At 37.7% G+C, this 17,953-nt stretch overlaps 1 protein-coding gene across 1 annotated transcript; it reads right to left on the reverse strand.

The window, feature by feature from the left end:
• Positions 1-2,342: 2,342 nt before the first annotated feature.
• FBXO45 (F-box protein 45) lies at positions 2,343-17,932 on the reverse strand. The gene is made up of 3 exons (XM_019651776.1): positions 17,490-17,932; positions 10,186-10,542; positions 2,343-5,529 (listed from the first exon to the last, which is right to left on the reverse strand). Exons 1-3 carry the CDS (start codon positions 17,784-17,786, stop codon positions 5,344-5,346), a joined length of 840 nt encoding a protein of 279 aa, XP_019507321.1. The 5' UTR covers positions 17,787-17,932; the 3' UTR covers positions 2,343-5,343.
• Between the last annotated feature and the right edge of the window lie 21 nt (positions 17,933-17,953).

Consider the following 17,953-nt stretch of genomic DNA (forward strand, 5'->3'; position numbering starts at 1 on the left):
CTAGACTGCTTGGAAAAGTGGATGTGTTTGGCTGCTCCCCAAAACTCAGTGTAGCCAGTCTCCATTACCAATGTGCCTTTCAGCAAGTAGCCATCCATCATCCATGCTCTTTACTGATCCAGGCAATTTGGTCATAAACTATATTTCACTCTTTGGCTTGTTGAAGGGGAAGAGAAGTCACTGACTCCTCTCATTCCAACCTTAAGCATTCTTTCCTTTACTGGTCACTTTTACTGGTGACCTTTATTGGTCACCTTTAGATAAAGGTGACCAATAAAGGGGCATTGATGAGTAAAAGATCTTTTAAACGTTGGTTGGAAAATGTGAACAAGTTAGGTACATTAAAATAAACAAAGATATCTGGGCTATTTCCATCACAATATCCCTCCAATAAATCTAACTTTGGATATCAGCATTTTAATAAATTATTTCACGGAGTCTTTCTCAAGGGAGATGGGACCTCAAAACCATCCTTACTCAATTTCATCCCCCATTTTATTTGTAGAGGAAAGGAGGGAGCAGAAATACAGTATGACTTTCTAACTAACATACCATTGGATAGGCAGGACTGGACTTCCCTAATCTTTTTCTTAAATGTTTTCTTGTTTAAAAAGAGACAGAAATTAAGGGCTATCTACAGGATGCTTTAAGGAAAACTCCCTAAATGATTTTTGCTTCTCGAATCACTCATTATGAAATCTTATATACAAAAGCTGAATAATGACAATTTTAAATCCTGAGAGACTGCTTCTATTAACAAACTATATTCTAAAGAGTAGAGAACATGTTGCTCTCAACATTTTAATGAATACATTAAATAAAAAGCAAATGGTTCAGGGGAGGATCCAAAAAAGAAATTAGGACAACAGACTGGTAAAGCTGTCCCTGGTATCTCTTCCCACTAGAGATACAGACATTTTACACCTACTTTTCTTTTAGAAAATTAAAACCTTTTGCATAAATTTTAACATATTAATATATCAAGCAACTTTTAGCAACATGATCAACTCATGCTTTCTTAAGGTTTTGGATCGCAGGAGCCATTTGTTCAGCCATACCAGTCTCGTATTCCTCTTGGCAAACAACCGCATTATCAAACAACTATTGTGTTATCTGGGGGTGTAGGCAATAGGGGAACAGGATCCTAGTGAATTACTATTCCCTGTCCATGTTCCATTCTAAACTTGGTAAATGTGGATTCCAGGACTAACAGGACTAATTTGTAAGTAAATTCCATGGCTACTAAGATACCCATTTTTCTTTCTGAGCAATGTATAAAGTTCCTTGTTTTAAATGTAAACAATCACAGGTGGTTAATGTTTAACTTTTTATTAACAAACTAAAGCAAAACAAAAGAATTTCAAAAAATTAAAACACAGAATTCTAATTCTAAACACATATCAAATCTACACCAAGAACTAAAAATCAGAGTTTACCAATATTTAAGAATAAAGGGAATGGCTAAAATGCATTCACAGTCATGTCTTCCTTATTAGCCTCAGATTTGCATCCCTTTCCTTTGTGCTTCACTTGGACAGGACACAGAATTTGTCATCTAATTTCTGTTTTTGTAGACTGTAACTTTAGAGGAGCGTTTGTCTTCCTACATAGTTTTCTCTGTTCCTTCAGCAAATATGTGAACACCTGCCTATTGGGCTTTGATGTGGGCATAAAGATGAGTTCATCAGAGATCGTCCTAAGATGTTCAGGGGAGAAAAGATACCAGGAGAAAAGATACCAAGAAATAATCAATAAATAAATTTATACATGGTATAAAGTAATATAGCATGTTTTAAGTACAGGTAAAATATAAAAATAGGAAAACTTCAAGGAAGGAGAAGTTACATTCAGCTAGAGAAATCGAGAAATGGATAGTATTTGGGTTGGGTACAGACTGTTCCTTCAACGAAGGCTTCAAAGTGGTCCCAAATGCGGTGGCCTTGATGTTTAGAGTAGTCTTCAAAACTCCATGTTTCTGTCTCTTCAAACTGCTGATTTTTTAAAATAATCAAAAATATTAATGTTACACTCTATATAAACAGAAGTTTGGGGACTTAAATTAAAAGTTAATTTAAAAACCTACTATATGGTTTTAGGGCTGTGTTACTTTCTAAACTCTTTCCCAGGTCAAATCATATCTAAAAGGCAGAAGATCCCTAATCATTAAGCCATGACTTTTAAATATTCAACTGGGCAAAACCTACTTGCTTTAGGTGCTTTCTCAAGTCTAAACCTAAATTTACATGAGTAAAAATGAAGGAGATGAAATAAATGGCTTAACATTCAAGTTAGATAATGAAAAAAATGGCAACTATGAAATGATATATACTAATACCACAGGACACTTTGTATGAAATGTTTTAATGAATTATGAGCCATTGACCATTACAGACGTTAAGCCTTAATATTTCCTCTTTCCTATGTAATACCAGATGATTAGAACAGCCTATCTCAAATATGACAGAATACCATAGTATGAATGAGAGTAATAGTAATGTTTGCTTACACATCTGCATGCTTCACTAAAGTTAAGAACCAAAGAATGCTCCCAGTTTCTCAAGTCAAAAAAGCAAATTCAATTACAGATTTTTCCTGCTCAAAGTTTCAGTTGAAATACAACAAACACTACTTTGCCTTTCAATAGCACTTTTATCCATCACACAAGCACTTTCCCATTATTTTCTCTACCCTCAATACTCTTGTGAGGTAGCGAAGGGAGGGAGCAAGGATATTTTATTAATTTTGCAGATGAGAAAACTTAAGGTGAATTTTAACTCAACTGTGGCAGCATATTGAAAATCAGTTTTTTAAAATGTTTGATTATGTCATATTCCAGACCAACATCAGAATCTTAGGGTGTAGGACCCAAGTGTCAATATTTTTAAAAACGTACATGACTCTTAAGTACAGCTATGGTTAACTACTGGTTTAGATGATTTATACTCAATCTTCAGGTACAACTGTCTTCTACCTAAATGCTCTCTCAGCATCAATTAAGAGGAGATTCCACTTCCTTGAATATTGTAGCATTTTGCTTCAATATTCTGTACAGTTACTATTGGTTTCCAGTAACAAATTAATTTATCAGGTTATAAATGAAGACTCTTCATTCCCCTGATGCTCGTGCTAAATATGAACCAGCAATTTTATAAAATTTGCAAATGGGCTATTAGGGAATTTAAATCTTTGAGATAAGAATAGCTTGCTAAACATTTAGGTGATTATTTGATTTTAGGTTTCATATGCAATAATAACCATGTGTTTCTGTTGTCCATTCAGCACCTTCAAAACTTTGTTACAAAATGAATGTCTACTAACAAGACAAAATGGAAGTTTTAAACAAAACTCTTGGCAAAAACTCTTGGAATTGGCTATATCACAACTTGAAAAAGAAACAAGTACTTAGAGGGCTTTATAGTTTACTAACGAGCTCAATCTTCACCCTAACCCAGTTCTCTTTCATTTTAAACTTCGCCAAATTGAGTCATTCCACAGCAAGAAAATCAATTTCTGTAGCAGCTATATTCTCTAATACATGTAACATATAATTTCACTCTGTACTATTAAGTATGGTTTCCAGGAGTTTCTTCTTGACATGGATATCAAAAAGAATCTTTAACAGATTTCACCTTTAAGCAACATACCAAATACACAATAAATATTTATAAACCTATCAGGTGGCAAAAATAAATCTTTGTTCATGATTCAAATCCCCTGCTTCATAGGAGTATTGATAATCTTAACTCTCAAGGAGCAGTCCAAGAACCCCAGCCAGCTTCTCGCTGTCCCTAATTTTATTAGATTTAAGACAAAATATACATACAGCAATAACCTAAAAAGTACAAAGATTTCACTTGCCTTAGTCAATTCTTATCACAAAGATGTATCTGACACCATACAATTTATACTTTCATACAGAAAGATGATGTTTGCTTCTCTTCTAACAAAAGAAAATTTCAGCTTATGTATGTTGGATTATTAATTCGAAAAAGTATTAGTGAAATCAGATTTATTAGTCAAAAATTCAGAATAGAAATTAATGTTAAGCTCTTCTACAATGAAACCTTCAAAATACTGCCAACCTGAAGTTTTCAGCACAAGGTGTTTTATTTCAAGTCCCATGGGGGCAATTATATATACTGAGATTAAGAACATTCTTCACCTGGGTTCAGGTTGGCACTGTTCCAGGTGGGTGAGTAAACATTTCCTTGATAACCCCAATGAAGAGTCTGAGGCTTACATTGTTGCATGATGTAAACAATATGAAATTTAAAAAAATTATAATATCTACAGCATTATAAAGTTACAAAATAAAACGACCATTTATCAATTTTCTTCCTAAGGTCTGTGACTAACAGCTTTCATATCTGAGGCCTAAAAAGCAAATGGCAATGTTCTGTGTTGTTATGAGACACTTTCTCAGAAGGCCAAAAAATAAAACCAGATGCTACAAGATGCACATTATTATTACTGATATATATATGGTTAGGAATAAATTTGCCTTCCATCAATCTTTAGCCAGGAAATTATAGGATTTTACAATAATTTTGATCTTTGTTTTTTTTTTTTAAATCAGACTATAATAGCTATGGAAACTATAAACCAAATATAATATAAAATGAGCCAATACAACACATCTCCTCTTAAAATCCTCTTCTTTGTAGTTACCTAATTGTCCCTAAATGTTATTTTAATTTTGTACCATGTAGTGGTTTTTAAGAAATTGAACTAGAACAAAGCAACCCCTTTGTCCTGTTTTTTTTTAGTTGTTTTTACACACATATTGTATATACAACTTTTAAAATAGCTGCACAATTTTACATCTCACTGTTAGAGAAGTGCAGTCCAAGCAGACCATGCTTCTCAATATATTAAAAATATTAAATAAAACCCAACCAGTTTCATACTTTTGTAATAGTCAAGCTGGTAGGAAAAAAGGGTCTGGAGAAAAAACAGGCAGTTGTAAAACAGGATCAGTCTTTCTTCACAAACACACTACTTAAAAATCTTGCTATTTCCTTATCTTATCCCTTTTACAGCATCTCTAAAATCTCACCTTAAAAGTTGGAAATAACACATTGCTAACTTTGAGACAAAATCTGTTGCAACATGCATATGTCAACTGCCCACTCAACCAACTGCAACCCTGAGGATTTTCTGGCCCAGTAGAAAGAGGAAACACTAAGATAATCTCGCTGTAGAGTTGCTTCTCCAGTTAACAATTTCATTGTGTTTTTCAGGATGTTTCTTGGGCATGCATGTATGACACTGTCACTTCATGTTTCTAATTTCCACAAGCAGATTATCTCTTCTACTTTGTCTGTCATCCCAAGAAAGCCACTGTCATCCATCCAAAGGTTTTCCAAGGTAAACCAAAGTCACTTCTGTGTTGCCATATACAGCAGAAACTGCTGGATATAAGCAGGCCTTTGGAAGTCCTCTAAAGGCAACCCCTAGGAACTCATATCCACGTTCAAAAGCTAAAGTCTTATCTTCCATGTCCAAGATGACTCGAATTCTTTCTCCTATCTGCAAACAGATATCAAAAGAAGGTTAGAAGAAAACCCACCAAGGGCATAGCTAGAAGAAACATGATACAAATAAACAAGTTGGAAATATTATTTTTAATATGTACCCTAAAAGTTATCTAGAAAAGCCAGAAGAGAAGTTTTCTGGTCAAGGAGAATCAGCTAGAAGAAAGAACATATATCAATTTCATCACAACTGCTTGTTTTGACAGTTTTTTAAAATTTAAGACTTACATGGGATCTACATTTAATACTGAAATTTTAAATATTCCCTTTAACAGTCCCCAGATTTTATTTATTCTTTGTTTAAAGGCTTTTCTTAAGGTTACCACTAAAAGCTATAACTTGGTATAGTACTTTACCAAAAAAGGCTATCGAAATAACCTTTTCAAATTACTATAAAACACACACACACAATGGAATACTATTCATCCATGAAAAGAAATGCACTTTTGATATATGCTACAACATGGATGCACCTTGAAAACATTATGCTAAGTGAAATAAGCCAGACACAAAAAGATAAATATTGTATGATTCCACTTATATTAGGCATCTAGAATATTCACATTCATAGTCAGCAAGTAGAACAGAGGTTACCAGCGGCTAGAGGTGGGGGATGTGAAATCAGGAGTTATTTTTTAATGAGCACAGCGTTTATGTTGGGGATAATTAAAAAGTTTCGGGTATAGATAATGGTGATGGTTATACAACATTGTGAATGTATTTAGTGCCAGTGAATTATACACTTACAAGTGATTAAAATTATAAATATTGTTGCATATATTTTAATACAGTAAAAAATTATATATATATATATATTATAATAAAGCACTTACATAGCCTTTAAAGTTTATAAAGCAGTTCTATATATGATGTGGAACTTACAAAGTAATAAACAGCCAAATCCAACTATAGATTCTAAAGATGCAGAATAGGCTTTATTAAATAGTCACTTTGTGGGCCACTGCTCTGAAAACATCTGTTCGTTATAAAAACAGCAGCACTGATAGTTAAACTAAACTGGAAGCACAATATAGCCAGTTATTTTCCCATTTGGAAAAGTAAGCAAAGAAATAAGGATGTTTTACTTTATAAATTGCGTCTACATATTTGAAGGTAGAAAGTCCTAACATTTACAATCAAAAATAATAATTTATACTTTCAGATTATGCTAACTCCTGCTGTTATTGTTACTTTCTGACATTGTATTTCCTATCACAAATACCTACCAACATCTGTTTTGTTCCTCCCTTTGCCAAACGTGCAGATTAACCCACACCCCATTTTGTGGACCTAAGAATACCATAACCATCATCAGCACTACTGCCACCAACAAAACATGAACAACAAAAAATAGAAGTGAAGAGTTAATATTTTGTTGGGTATTCGTTTTGTGCTTTATTCGTATTTTGATCCTCACATTAATCTTAGGAGTAATCCCTATTTTACAGAAGATGAAACTAAGAAGACAGTATCACTCCTGGTGAAATTTGCAAGTCTGCTCCAACTTTGAGCATACAGAATGCACACAGCACAAGGAGCTGAAAGCAGAAGTAGTACTAGCTTTAGGTGTCAGAGGGCAAAACTTGGAGATAGCAGAGTAACTGGAAACTTAGAGTAGGAAGTCTAGAAGCAAAAGAACCACAAAAAGGATGAGCCCCAAATCTGAGAATAAACTCCACCCAAATCCTGGTGTGACCACTATATTACACAGACACAGAGGAAACCTCCAGGGAACCAGCTGAAATAGTAGCAGCTAGAAGCCAAAAAAACTAAACAAAGACATTAGCTGCTGCATGCCATGGGGAGAAAGTTTACAGTTTGAGTCCATGCAAATTAACAGCCTACTAGAACAAGAAAACCTACACTCTTCAGAAAAAAACAAAGCAACTTCTAGAGGAACAAAACATTCCAGATACTCCTGCATATTATCTATAACGTCCAGTTTGCAATTAAAAAATTAATGGATAGGATACGAAAAGAAACAGGAAAGTACAACTCAAACTCAGGAGGTGGGGGGAAGAGCGGTCAATAGAAACTGATTCCAAGTAGGTCCTGATGTTAGATTGGCAAACAAAGACTTCAAAGCGGTTATTATAAATATGGGCAAAGAATTAAATAAAAATCTAGGATTAATGAATACACAAATAGAGACTCTCAATAGAGAAATGGAAACTACATAAAAGAACCAAATGGGGCCGGCCAAGTGGCTCAGCTGGTTAAGAGCTCACTCGGAAGCGCCAGCTCTGAGCAGCAGAGCCGCAGTTCAGATCCCACATTGAGGGCCAGTGACACTCGCCCTCTACAGCTAAGATGATGAACAACAGCTCAACCTGGAGCTGGGCTGCTGTGAGTCATTGGCGACGGTGTAGGCTGCAGCAGGGCTGCAGTGGGCTGCCGTGAGCTAAGTGAGTGGCTGGCAGCCAGCGTGAGCAGCGACCAATGACCGGCGACTGATTGCCTCACCCAGGAAAAGCACAATGATAATACCAACAAGGGCCAGTGAAGTAACGTCCTCCACAACTAGACTGAAGAACAAAACAGCAATTTGTCTACTTGTCTGTTCCCCTTCCACGATTGTCCAAAGCTGTTCCCCTCCCCCAATTCCCCAATAAAATCTTAAAAAAAAAAAAAAAACCAAATGAAAATTCTAGAACTAAAGAGCACAATAACTAAAATTCACTAGCCTGGCTTAATAGCAGAGTTGAAATGGCAAGAAGAAAGAGTCTATGAACTTGAAGATAAAGCAACAGAAATTATCCAATGCAAAAAAAATAAAGAAAGAAAAAACATAGCTTCAGAAGCACAGAAACAAGGACAATATGAAGTAGTCCAACAATTACATTAAATGTAAACACATTAAACATTCATATCAAAAGGCAGAGGGTGTGAGATCAGATTTGATAAAAAGCAAGTCCTGATTATATCCTGTCCAGGAGACCCACTTTTAATACAAAAACAGACTGAAAGTAAAAGAATACAGGAAAAGAGGTACTTTGCAGTAGTAAGAATAAGAAAGTTGGAGTGGCTATATTAATATCAAACAAAATAAACTTAAAGACAAGGAATATTACTAGAGTCAAAGGTCAATTCATAATGATAAGAGAGTTAATCAGGCTGGAAGAAATAACAATTATAAATGTATATCCACCTAATAACAGAGCTCCAAAACACCTGAAGCAAAAACTGGCTGAACTGAAAAAATAGATAAATTAGCAAGTACAGCTGGAGATTTCAATACTCCTCTCAGTGAATGATAGAACAGGTAGAAAGAAAAATTAGTAAGGATAGAGAAGACCTGAACACTATCAACTAACTTCACCCAATTGTCATTTATGGAATATTCCATCCAACAACAGGAATTATGTTCTTTTCAAGCATACATGGAATATTCATCAGATAGATTATATGTTGGGAATAAGACAAGTCTCAATAAATTTAAAAGAATTGAAATCATATGAGTATATTCTCTGAAAAACAAAGACTAAAGGACTTTCACTATAAAAGCACCACAAGGCTAGTAATAGGACTTTATCTTCAATGATTACTAAGTCCAGACACCCTTCTCCTTAGGGTATATGCAGAGACTAAAAGGACAGTGAGGAAAAGATTCTATAAAATAAAATCCTTCCAGGCTTTTCTACCTCAGGAAATTGAACATATTTTTAGTTCTACTTTAGTATGCCTGACTTGAGGTCATTACTGAGGCTAGTTTTCAAGCCACATGTTCATCTGAAACATGCACTATATAATTCCTCAAAATTTCCAGTTTCTTATCAGATTGTTTTAGACTCTGCTGAATCTATAGTAATCATATAGCCTTTATAAATAATTTTGACCCTAGAATCAAATAAGTATGGTATAAAGCTAAGGTGAAAAGAATTTAAAATGCACAAGTTTGCCTGAACTTGCCTATCTTTATAGAAATCAATGACACCTCCAGAGGCTTTCAAACCACAAACAGATTAGTAAGTAGCAGAGGGTATGTGTGTGCATGCACACAGGCACATTTGTGGGGCTGAGGTGTCTAGAAAAAGTAGCTTTGGGTGTGCCATGATATAGGAAAAATGACAATCTAGAGAGTGAGTTGGCAAATTATGGTCACTGGGCCAAATCTGGCCTGCAGCCCATAAATAAGGTTTTACTGGAACACAGCAAGCTATGGCTGCTTTTGTGCTGTGACAACAGAGTTGAATAATGACAAAGACCATATAAACGACAAAGCCTAAAATATTTACTATCTGGCCCTGTACAGAAAAAGTTTTCCAACCCCTGATTTAGAACAAAGATGGGTTGTTCAAGGTCTATATGTATTAGGAAACAAATATTGAGATACTAAAAGATTATCATCAGAGTAGCAAAGAAAGACCAGCTACACTATTTAATTAAAAGTTACCAAAATTAGGGCCGGCCGAGTGGCTCAGTTGGTTAAGAGCTCACTCAAAAGTTTGAGCTCTGAGCAACAGCGGTTCGATGCCCGGCCTGAGCTGAGCAGCCACTGAGCTGCCAACAGGTGGCAGGATGGCTCAGCTTAAAAAAAAAAAAAGTTACCAAAAAAGACATATAAAGCTATTATATTAAGTTTTGTAAATTTAAATCAAAATAAGGCATGATTTGACAAAGGCCCACATCTAGAAAATACCTAGTTTCTCACCTGATATTTTGGTGCATTGTTGCATTGTGGAAAACTGCCATTGACTTCTCCATTATGTAGTAGATTATTGTCCACCAGATTCCAGCCCCAGCTCTGGTCATCACTGCCCAGCAATGCCACATAACCTTGGCACTGCATGGGGGCCCGTTTTGTGGCAATTCCAATCACTGCCACAGTGCCCAGAGGGCCCTCCCACCATACTTCCCATGCATGGCGGCCCTCACTGAAACCAATCTTGGTCCTTGCACCATCAGTGCTCTGAGCAATGGGGTTTCGATGTAAAGTAAAGCCATTCTTCTTAATGTAGACATTCCTGGAGCAGTCATTAGTGCTGAAGGCATGTTGGAAAGCACGTACCTAGAAAGATGAAAAACAGACCAAAGAAACAGAAGTTTGATTTTTCTTAAATATTAAAAAGTACCCAAATTTTAGGCAATGTGTTTTTAAACAATAAAGTTTTATATTTTTAAGTAATACAACAAGTATTTCCAAAAAATGGCTAGTTTAGGATGGGATACTAACATAACATTTGAAATAACTGCCAACTATTTCATTATTTACCAAAATTCTAAACCGTAGCATTATTTCTCCAAATAGCCTTCTTAAAAATATCAAAAGATATACACAAGAAACCTTATATTTTAGAGATAACACTGAAATATTTATGGATGGCTTAATGATTTCTGGGAATTGCTTTGAAATATCCAGGTTGGAGTAGGAGAGTTGATGAGGTAAACATAGATTGCCCATGAATTAATCATTGGTAAAGCTTGGTGATAGGTATAGAGAAGTTCGTTAAACTATTTTCTATATTCTTGCTTATATTTGATATTTTTATATCAAAAAGTTAAGAGAAATGTACAGTTTTCAGTTTGGCAATGCTCTCACTAAAAGAATATTTTAAGTAAAATAGAGAACTTAGTCATAGCAGCTCTAAAGTTGATGAAAAATTTTAATAACCACAAGCTACATTAGAGCCTCAGCCCTCCTTGCTAGGTATTACTTATACACTGAGCCAGCACCACTCTCATTTCATCAAATCAAATAATCCTCTAGGTAGCATCTAAATTCAACCACTAGAATTTATAAAGAAATAGCCATTAAAGAATAGCTTCCCATTGATAGGACAGGTTAGTTTACCTTCAGTAATCACCAGTTTTTTTAAAGCTTCCAAAATACAGTATGAAAATTGCTACTCTGTACAAATAACAATTTCTCATGTTTTAATAATTTAAAGCTTTTAGTTTGTATGTCTTTTTTTAAATACCTTACTTTATTCAAACTACCCAAAAGCAGCCAACACCCTGGGGCCCATTGCTTTAGTTAACCTGAAAAATCAACTCCAGAGTCATAGAATTTCAGCATTAGGAAGGACCTTAAATGGTACCTAGTCCAACTCAGGGATGAGAACAAAGACCTAAAAGTCAACAGTTAGTTAGAGCAAGAGCCCCAAAGAGAAGTCAGATATCCAGTCCCCTCTCATCAAGTGTTCATTTACTAGCCAGTATATCACTGTTTCACTGTTACACTCCACAGCAGAGAAATTTAATAAAAAACAAGCAAACACTTCTTGTTTCATGCATCCCATATTTTCATAAGGAGGCTGTAAAACTAAAGTATTACTAAATTTTTTTCCTATCTGTTCCTATAACACACTTTTAAGCACCTAAAAGATCAGAATAGTTTAAAAGGGGGGGGGGGTTTAAAATTTCCCCAAAATATTAAGCATTGCCCAAATAACTCAAGAGATTATCAAGACAATTAACCCCTCATTATAAAATATTTAATTAATACTTACCCCAATTCTTATAAATACCAATTGCTTTTTCTCTATCTTTATTCTCTTCATCACACTAACACTGTTTACAACCTTTTCCTCAAACTCCTATGGCATCTTCCTATTACCTTGGGCTGATCTTCCACTGTATCCTTTTTTGGTTAACTATCCTACCTCTGCCCCCCAAACTCTCCAGAATGCAGCTCTTAACCCTCCACTTGAATTCTTTCCAGACCTGTCTTTCTAAAACAGCACCTTTATTACATTTCATCCCAGTCCAATAACCTTTGATAGTTCCATATTGACATCATTATCAACTATAAATTCTTCTGCCTGGCTTTCAAAGCCCTCCAGATGTGATTCCTCCTATTTCTCTAACTTTGTGTTGTTCTCCTTGCCTGCAGTTATCATACCTGCTCTCCTTCTCCCACATATTCTCTAAGGCCAGCTCCAGTCTTACCACCTCCATGAAGCTATTCTTAACCAGAACTACCCAATCTCCCTGACTTCTCTCTCCTGAACTCTTACCCACCATATTCTGCACCATACAACACTTAATTCTGTACACCCCCCCCCCCGACCACTTGAGTCCAGTAAAAAATATCCTGCAAAAAATCTAATCTAACCTAAATTGATCAAACCTCTATAGGATATACAGAGGATAGAACATGTTAAGCAACATCAGGGGAGTGAAATCCACAACATTCAGATTGAGGAAAACTTTATAGGGTAAACAACCTGGTTTCTTCAACAAATAAGTTGCAGGGTGGGAGGTAGGGAGATGGAAGGTGAATGTGTAGACTGAAATAGCCTTAAGAGATATATCAACTGTTTGTCATGGGAATATTATATAGATCTTGATTAAATAAACTGAAAATTAAAAATAAACATTTGATTTATGAGACAATGAAAATTTGAACACTGCATTTTTTTATATGAAGGAATTACTGCTATACTTTATACTTTAGATATGATAATGACATTGTGATAGATGGATACTGAAAAATTCAGATGAAAAAATAAATACACAAATAAATAAGAATCTGTAGTTCCTGTCTCCCAGTCTCATGCATAACCTGGATTTTACAGCTTTAGGACCTCGTTTAGGAAATAAGTTTGAACTTTAGAAAATTATAGTTAGATGCTAAGTATGACTGAAATAATTGATGCTATTTAGTAACATGTACTTTTTTTTTTTTTAAAGATTTTTATTGGGGAATTGGGGGAAGGGGAACAGACAAGTTGCTGTCGTTTTGTTCTTCAATCTAGTTGTGGAAGATGTTGCTTCACTGGCCCAAGTTGGCACCATCATTGTGCTCTTCCCGGGAGAGGCAGATCAGTCGCCGGCTTCTGGACGGCCGCTCACTGCGGCTGCTGGCCGCTCACGCTGGCTGCTAGCTACATACGGTAGCCCATGGCAACCCACTGCCACAGGGACTGCAGCCTAAGCCGTCGCCGGCGACTCATGGCAGCCCAGCTCCAGGTTGAGCTGTTGTTCAGCATCTTAGCTGTGGAGGGCAGTGTCACTGGCCCTCATATGTGGGATCCGAACCGGGGCCCTCTGGCATCCCAAGCAAGTTCTTAACCATCGCGCCACTCGGCCGGCCCAGTAACATAAACTTTTAAAAAGACAAATCTTAAATAGATTGAAAATTCCAAATTCTTTCCAGTTTAATGCTATCCCAAGGCTGTTCCCATTTTTCTCTTGGTTACCCAGGATCCCTGGAAATCCTATGATTCTTCATTCTTCCTCATCTCACTCACCCGATAAGCTAGCTGTCCCCTATGAGGATTTGTTCTCTTTAATAGCTCTCCCAACCACCTCCTTCTCTCCTCTATACACTTGTTCATACATTTGTTTTATACAGTGTCTTAAGTACCTCTGGTAGTCACTAACCCCTGCCTGCTCCAATTCATCTTATGGCCTAGTGTTTCTAAAACACAGCTTATTGTCACTCCTCTATTCAAATCCTGTGGTTTCCAATTGTAGAACAAAGCCCAAACTATAGATTAAAAGCTGTATTTCAAGGACCTTCATGATTTATCTAGTTTCAGCTTACCTTTACAATCATATTTCCCACAACTTTAATTTGAACTAATTAAACTATATCTTTAGCCTCTCCTCTAACCTCTAAACCGGAAGAGATGCCTATCTGAAATCTCTTGGATATCTCAAAAACACTTAAATTCTACTCTAACAAAAGTAAATTCATTCCTCCTAAATCCAGCGCAGGTCACTCCTGTATTATGTAAGCCAAATACCTAGGAATCATCCTTAGCACCTCCCTCTTCCTCACCCCTAATTCAAATCTATTGCTAAATCCTGTAGATTTTCCTAAATCTCTCCTACTAAATCTTTCCCCATTTGCTCCACTACCTAGTTCCTAATTGATCTATCCATATTTCTAAGGTTCCCCTCCAACCTGCTCCCCATACTGAAGTTAGAAATAAACTCTTAAAAATGCAAAATAATCGTATCACCAATCCCGACACTCCTAACTCCCCTTGCTTAGTTCAAAATGGCTTGACTATAATTTAGTCCCAGTCCACCTCTTCCATCATATCTCAACCCACCTCACCTTTGCTCTCTATGTTCCAGTTACACTGATGTATTTTCTGTCCCTCATACTCATCAGATTTCTTCTGGAAGGTTCTTCTCTCACTCCTTGGCCTATTTATCCTTATCCTTCAGGTCTCAGTTCATGCATTATTTGTTCAGAAAAGGCCTTCCCTAACCTCCACACCTAGGTCAAATCCTCTATTACTGACACTCAGAGCACCATGTATCTCTCCTTCACAGTACTTACCACAGATGGGATTTTACAATGTGTGATTATTTTATTAATATCCATTCCACCCCCACCCTCCACCGGGTTGGAAGGCAAGGCATCCATAAGAGTTTGTTTTGGTTTTTTTTTTAAGAGGGCAGTGTCACTGGCCCTCACATGTGGGATCCGAACCGGGGCCCTCTGGCATCCCAAGCCAGCCCCTAACCTTCGCGCCACTCAGCCGGCCCTGTGTTTTGTTTTTATTCATTCCATCTACAAAACTGAGCATAGTGCCTGGCATTCATGTTTTTTAAAATAAAAATACAGTATATGCTGTACAAAGCCTTTGCTTTCCTTTTGTACTGCTTTTGTTCAGGGTATTTCCTCTTAGTAAAATGTTCAAATCCTCCCTATCTTTTTTCCCCCCCCCAGATTTTATTGGGGAATTGGGGGAGGGGAACAGCATTGGGGAATTGGAGAAGGGGAACAGACAAGTTGCTGTCCTTTTGTTCTTCAGTCTAGTTGTGGAGGACATCGCTTCACTGGCCCATGTTGGTATTATCATTGCACTCTTCCCGGGTGAGGCAGTCACTCACTGGCCACTGGACGGCCACTCATGGCGGCTCATGGCAGCTCACGCTGGCTGCCAGCCACTCAAGGTAGCTCACGGCAGCCCACTGCAGCAAGGGCTGCAGCCTACGCCATCGCCGGTGACTCACAGCAGCTCAGCTCCAGGTTGAGCTGTTGTTCACCATTTTAGCTGTAGAGGGCGCAGCATCACTGGCTCTCATGTGGGATCCAAACCGGGGCCCTGCTACTCAGAGCTGGCATCCCAAGCCAACTTCTAATCAACGCACCACTTGGCCGGCCCCAAATCCTCCCAATCTTTAAAATTCAAGTCAGATACAATCTCGACCTCAAACCTCCTCCAATCCTCCTCTCAACTCATAAATCTCTCCTTTCACTTAACTTCTAGTATATTATTTCTTTTTATATCTCTAACAGGAGCAATTTCTACCAGGTGTTAGTTATTTCTGTACATTTTTTCCTCTTCTATTAGACTGAGTACTTACTAGACTTCTGATTTCTTTTGAATTAATCTCTTTATCCTCGAGATATTCAAGAAAAGTCCTCCAACATCTGAATGAACATACGAGTACAAGTCTACAATACTTATAGTGCTTGTAGTAGAAAGACATACGAAGTATTAGAAACTTAAGAAACCTAAACTATCTAGAGAAGGATACAAAAGAAATAGGTAACACAGGTTGCCTCCAAGAAGGGAAACTGGGTGGCTGGGGGATAAAGACATTTTGCTTCCTTTGAATGTTGACTCACATGAACACATTATCCATTACATACTATTATATGAATATTGAATCAGGTGAACCTATTTATTACAGCACAATTACCAAAATGTCTTAATTTAAAATAAAAATAAACTTTATGGAGAAATAAAAACTAAATAAAACTTATGAAGCCTACACGTTTATCACACAAAAATAGGACAAAATTGCAATCTTTGCACTCTACTATATAAATTACAACTAGTATCCACTGAGCATCTACCATGTACAAATATTGTCATAGTAAATTAACGTTATTTCACTTAGTAGGAAAACAACTTGCTAGATCATATTTAACAGCAATATTCCTTATCTTATTAAACTAAAACCTGTTTTATTACAGAAGAATAAATTTTACAGCTATTTCACATGGAAAAAAGTTTACTTCTTACTCTGACTCTCATTGGCAGTCTAGCATTAAAAAGGAATATTTTCCCATTTTAGTTATTAATGTATTTTTTTATGGTTACCACATTCTATCACAGTCTAAGTGAGACTTTATCCTCTCATATAGCTCTTGATGACTGCTATACTGAATAGCTGTTATCCATCCAAATGAACTCAAGCTCGAGGCCTTTTTTTTTTGTATTGCCTAAAGAATCCTTTCAGCTGTACCATACCTGTTACTTGACATTTTTATTTGCATACGAAGAAGGTAGGAATGTGCACAAGAATTTAGAAGAAAAAACGGCAGCAAAACTGGAATTCTATGACCAATAGTACAGTAGAGACACACCATTAAGTTGGAACTAGGAAAAAGTTGGCAAGGAAGTAGCCAATAATAGTGAGACAAGGCAGTATTATGATGGTTAAGCGATGCCAATGGGAGTTTGGTCTATTAAAGCCTATATCTTGAAAGTTAGCAGAATGTCTAGGACCACACTCATTTATAAGCCTAAAACATTGTGGAAGGAATTAAAAGAGAACTTGGGTGAAAATAAAGAAAAAAAATGGTTGTAAATCAGAGGTTGGAAAATGTGAGGTGAATGTAGGATGAAAGCGAAGATCTTAGAACTAAACCGATGATAAGGCAGCAGGAAGATCTATTAAAGCCTATTTGAAGGCCAGGGAGAAAAATAAGATGAGAGTACTGAAGGTACAACAAACAATGGGGGCGGTATGTCTTTAAAGGGAAAGAGTGTGGAAAGTAGAATGAGTGATGGAAACCTGGGATGGGTAACCATCTGGTTCTTCAAAAAGTATATCACGGAAGTGCGGTGGGTTAAGGCGCATAACTTCAATCCAAAGAGAAGAGGCTCTTTGTGGAGGGGGGAAGTGAGATAAGGTATTGACAAGTGCGGTGGAAAGGCGGGATGGTGAAGCGAGGCGTCTGACTCAGAAGCTTAGAGAAGCACTGAGGGCCGTGCGCAGGAGCGGGACTGGGGGCAGCGGCGTGGCCCGGGGATCCCTCACCTTGGCCTTGTAGCTGGGCAGGTTGCAGAGGATGTCCGTGCGCAGAGCCTCTTCTGCGAGGCTGCGGGCGCACAGGCTCCGCCACACCTCGCTGTTCTCATCGCCGTGCAGGCAGCGGTACCAGTGCTTGCACACCAGGGCGCAGCTCCGCAGCTCGGACAGCTCCAGGTAAGAGAACACCAACTCCAACACCCGGCTGGGCAGCCGGCCCCCGGCCCCCGAGCCCGCGCCCGCGCCGCCGCCGCCACAGCCAGCGCCGCCCGAGGCTGCTCCAGCCCCCGGGGCCGGGGCCGCCATCACCTCACCAGCCGGCCCAAGGGCCACCGCCGCTGCTGCCGCTTCTCCCCGTCTCTGCTGGGGAGGCCAAGCAGCCTCGCCTAGAGACGGGAGCACCTCGTTCACCGCCCCTCTCACAGCCAACCGCCCAGCTCCTCCACCACTCCCGCCCCTGCCCGGGGGCGTCC

The sequence above is a fragment of the Hipposideros armiger genome, unplaced genomic scaffold (genome assembly GCF_001890085.2).
Source record: "Hipposideros armiger isolate ML-2016 unplaced genomic scaffold, ASM189008v1 scaffold_8, whole genome shotgun sequence".
NCBI classification, from domain to species: Eukaryota; Metazoa; Chordata; class Mammalia; order Chiroptera; family Hipposideridae; genus Hipposideros; species Hipposideros armiger.

Coding starts and splice junctions, on each gene's coding strand:
- FBXO45 (XM_019651776.1), bottom strand. CDS start 17,786: ATGGCGGCCCCGGCCCCGGGGGCTGGAGCAGCCTCGGGCGGCGCTGGC. Junction 10,543..17,489: donor TGCCCAGCTACAAGGCCAAG/GTGAGGGATCCC, acceptor TCATCTTTCTAG/GTACGTGCTTTCCAACATGC. Junction 5,530..10,185: donor ACAATGCACCAAAATATCAG/GTGAGAAACTAG, acceptor ATCTGTTTGCAG/ATAGGAGAAAGAATTCGAGT.